The sequence below is a fragment of the Sinocyclocheilus grahami genome, unplaced genomic scaffold, assembly GCF_001515645.1.
Source record: "Sinocyclocheilus grahami isolate Dianchi unplaced genomic scaffold, SAMN03320097.WGS_v1.1 scaffold786.1, whole genome shotgun sequence".
Taxonomy (NCBI): Eukaryota; Metazoa; Chordata; class Actinopteri; order Cypriniformes; family Cyprinidae; genus Sinocyclocheilus; species Sinocyclocheilus grahami.
Genome location: NW_015505965.1, coordinates 111,510 through 115,408, shown reverse-complemented (window position 1 = coordinate 115,408; position 3,899 = coordinate 111,510). Strand labels below are relative to the sequence as shown.

Sequence of the window (3,899 nt, the reverse complement as noted above, 5' to 3'; positions counted from 1 at the left end):
GAGCGTGACAGAAACAGTCGATCCTGAGGAGGATATGGAAGAGGAGGGCGACGAAAACGTAAAAGAGGGACCAAGCGGCGATAACGGTTCATCCTCCACTGCTGGTAGGAAATACAATTTTAATCCACAGTGGCAAAAAACATTCCCATGGCTAATTTTTGAGGACAACTTAATGTACTGCAAGTACTGCAGAGGACAGAAACAAGCGGGCAACTCAGCCTTTGTTAGCGGCAACCCTCATTTTAAACGAGATACAGTACAAAAACACGGTAAATCGCGGAGGCATGCACTCTGCAGAGATGCGTACATAGCACGAGAAAACAAAGGATCGGCAACCATACAGGCAGCTGTAAGAAGGCAGGTGCTGCTCTCTGAAGAAGAAAAAAGACGACAGCTGAAAATAAAATTTAATATTGCGTATTATATTGCTAAAGAAGAGACAACCTTTGTGAAGTTTGGTCCGGTTATTACCCTACATAAGAAAAACGGACATATGACAACGATAAAAGGTGTGCAGAAATGATTGGACAAATTGCAGACACAATGAAAGGAAGCCTTGCAGAAAAGTTGAGAGCAGCACATTATCTGTCCGTTTTGATCGACGGAGACAGCGACATCTCGAACACGGAATGTGAAATAGTGTATGTGCGGCTCTTGGAGAACGGAAAGCCAGTAAACCTTCTGGTTGGACAACAGAGCCTTGAACATTCACATGCTCTTGGTAAGAAAGCTGTTTCTCTCCTTGTTTTAGATTATTTTTGTATAACATTTAAAAGTTATAAAAGTGTTTGCTAGGGCTGATCATTTGGGTGCAACTGCTTGTCATATGTTAATATGGTTAATGTTAATCTGACTACCATAACAAACTCTATAATGTTGCAGTTTCATTTCTGCATTTAAATGCAATTGTACACAGTTGAATTATGGTCGTTAGTCCTATTAGCAGCACAAACATGAAATTATGAATGAAATTATTTTATTAGTATTTATTAGTTTCCTATTAATTGTGCAGCCATAGTAATTTGTAGTAATAGTTTTTTATATTTTGTTCACTATGTGATTATTTAATGTTTTCCTTCAAGGGGTGCTGAATGCCACCAAGGCTGCATTTGATGCAGTTTGCCCGGAGGATAATGGAGGATGGCTAAGAAAATGTGTGTCTTTCGGTGCAGATGGGGCCTCTGTTAATATGGGTACACGTGGGGGTGTGATTGCCCACCTGCAGAGTGAGGCAGGGAGCCATATAATCCCAATCCACTGCATGCCACACAGGTATATTCAAGCTCAATACAATTCAATGGAAATTGCGACCATAGTTAGCTAACAGTGCTTTTGAGAAATGCAGCCCTGCACAATTCTGAATAAATTGAATATCACAATTTTTTTGTTTAAAGTAGATACAATTCTCCCACCATTCTCTAGAGTAGGCAACTAATCACAACAATGTAATTGATACAAGCTTTATTTGAAGCAAAATATTACTTTCAAAACTTTAAATTTAAATTGCTACTGTAGACTTCAGTGTTTATTTCCAAACTATAAACATTTGGATCAGAATGATTATGAGACAGAAATAATGACACTGTCCAAAAGACTGTTTGTGAAAGTTTTTATGCCTATACATGACAAAACTGCTGTCTATGAATCAGCAGCAGTACCAGCACAAATTTGATTCGCTGTGATCATACTTTTCAAAGGTTTAACAAAAAGGTGAATCATACGTATAAGACTGCATGGGTGTTTGAATCAAGACTGTAAGCTTTTTATCCGATTAATCATGCAGCTCTATAACCGTGTATACGAGTGTAAGGGAGAGAGAGTGTAACCTGGGAAATGTCTGCTTCTTGCACAGACTGGAACTTGCGATACTAACCCTACAGAAGACAGAACCTAAGGTGGCAGTAGTCTATGATCTCCTGCATCTAATTTGGAAGACCTATCACTTTAGTGGCAAGTCAAAACGAGAGCTCTACAATCTCGGACAAGAACTTGGAGTGGACATCTGCAGTCCCAGCAGTGTCAAGGGAACTCGATGGATCCCCCACATACACAGAGCTTTGAAGGTGTTTCTGCGACATGGACAGGGCAAAGACCTTGCCAGTGACCCAGATCAATACTCTGTGGTTCTTCAACATATGGAGCATCTGGCAGCCTCAGCATCCACATCTAGTGAAGTTCAAGGACGGGCAAAAAAGGTCTGTTTTCTGGTGAAATTATGAATTTAAGTTATGTTTAACTCTTGAGGTTCATAATCATAATAAAATAACAGATGGCTGAGTATATTTCTAACAAAAAGGTGAAACTTAATTGTACTGTTTACTTGCTACTCCGCAGATAAAGATGAAAATGGAGAGTACTCTTTTCTGTGTATTTTGCCACTTTCTTTGTGACCTGTTTGAGGAGCTAGCTACTCTTAGCCTCACACTACAGAAGAATGATTTGATCCTCCCCCAAGCCACCTCAGAATTGAAAAAAACAGTAACCAGACTGGAGGCACTAAAGATAAATCCAAAACCAGGTGGCCTGCTTGAGAAGGTCCAGACCTCATTTGCTCAGCAGCGGGGTGATGAAATGAGCTTCCAGGTGGGTTTAGAGAAAATCAGTGTGAAAGATTTAAGAGAAATGTATTATTGTAAGGGTTACGATAGACATCTTCACAATCATATGAAGTAGAGCAGAAGAGTTTGAGGATAAGGGAAATGCAAAATTAAAATTCTGTCATCTTTTACTCACCCTCAAGTTGTTACAAACCTTTATGAGTTTATTTCTTCTGCTGAACACAGAAGATAAGAAATTCTCTCAAATATAATTTTTTTTGTGTGTTCAGCAGAAAAAAGAAACTCATAGGTTTAGAACAAATTGAGGGGGAGTAAAAGATGACAGAATTTTCATTTTTAGGTGAACTAACCCTAAGTGTGTATATGTGTCTTTTGAAGGGAATGAAACTGAAAGGGAATGTCACATGCCTCAAACATCCACAGCTGAAGCGGCACGTAGAAGCTGCCATCAGCATCAGTGTGGATGCCATCAAAGCAAGGTTTGGTGGTTTGGTGAAGAATGAGGGGATCCAGACCATACTGGATTCTTTCAGAGTGCTCAACCCTGACACATGGCCAGAGGAACAAGCTAACCTACTTACCTTTGGAGATGACAGCATAGCAGACCTGGTGAAGCATTTTGAAAAGCCTCTAACAGAGTAAGAATTAATTTGATAAGGCACAGCATTGCCATTTGAGACACCTGTTGCATATGTGCAAACTCAAATTGCTCTGTTCTGTGTTTCAGAGCAGGGTGCAAAATTGCTACAATCCAGGATGAATGGCAAGGGCTCAAAATCCTAGTGAGCCAGAACTTCAGGGACAAAACCTACTCTGGCTTACGGGAGATGCTGCTGACAAAGGACCCCTACAAGCAAGACTACAAAGTAAGGCAGTGCAGTCCAAAATTGTCCAGACACAACTTCTATTTTTTATTTTTATTTAATTAATTTAAAATGTTGTCATCTCCCATAGAACATACTAGAGTTGGTGCAGATTCGCTGTGCCATGATGTGTGACAGAGACCTGATGAGACGCTGCGCCTGGACCCATTACTGCGGTTAGGACTTCTAGATTTATGTTTTTCATGTTGACAGCCTGAAAAACACACAAAGAATGTTCTTAGATTTATCATGATTAGTTATTAAACAAAAAAGTGGTTAATTTAATGCAATAAATAAATACTTACTGGATGTGGACATTTCTCTGCTCCGAGACCCACCAACAAACTCAGCCTGACTGGACAAGGCTGGAAATTCAATGAACAAAATTGAAATCGCATCATACGACACCTTTAAATCAAAAATAAGAAAATCCATCTCTAACATAATGAATGTATAATGAATATGCCATCGTGTGAAT

At 39.5% G+C, this 3,899-nt stretch overlaps 1 protein-coding gene across 1 annotated transcript; it reads left to right on the top strand.

The window, feature by feature from the left end:
• Positions 1-829: 829 nt before the first annotated feature.
• On the top strand, positions 830-3,602 carry LOC107561644 (zinc finger protein 862-like). The gene is made up of 6 exons (XM_016246117.1): positions 830-1,272; positions 1,853-2,195; positions 2,335-2,583; positions 2,937-3,196; positions 3,286-3,424; positions 3,513-3,602. The coding sequence occupies exons 1-6, from the start codon at positions 1,190-1,192 to the stop codon at positions 3,600-3,602; spliced, it is 1,164 nt and encodes a 387-aa protein (XP_016101603.1). The 5' UTR covers positions 830-1,189.
• Positions 3,603-3,899: the final 297 nt, after the last annotated feature.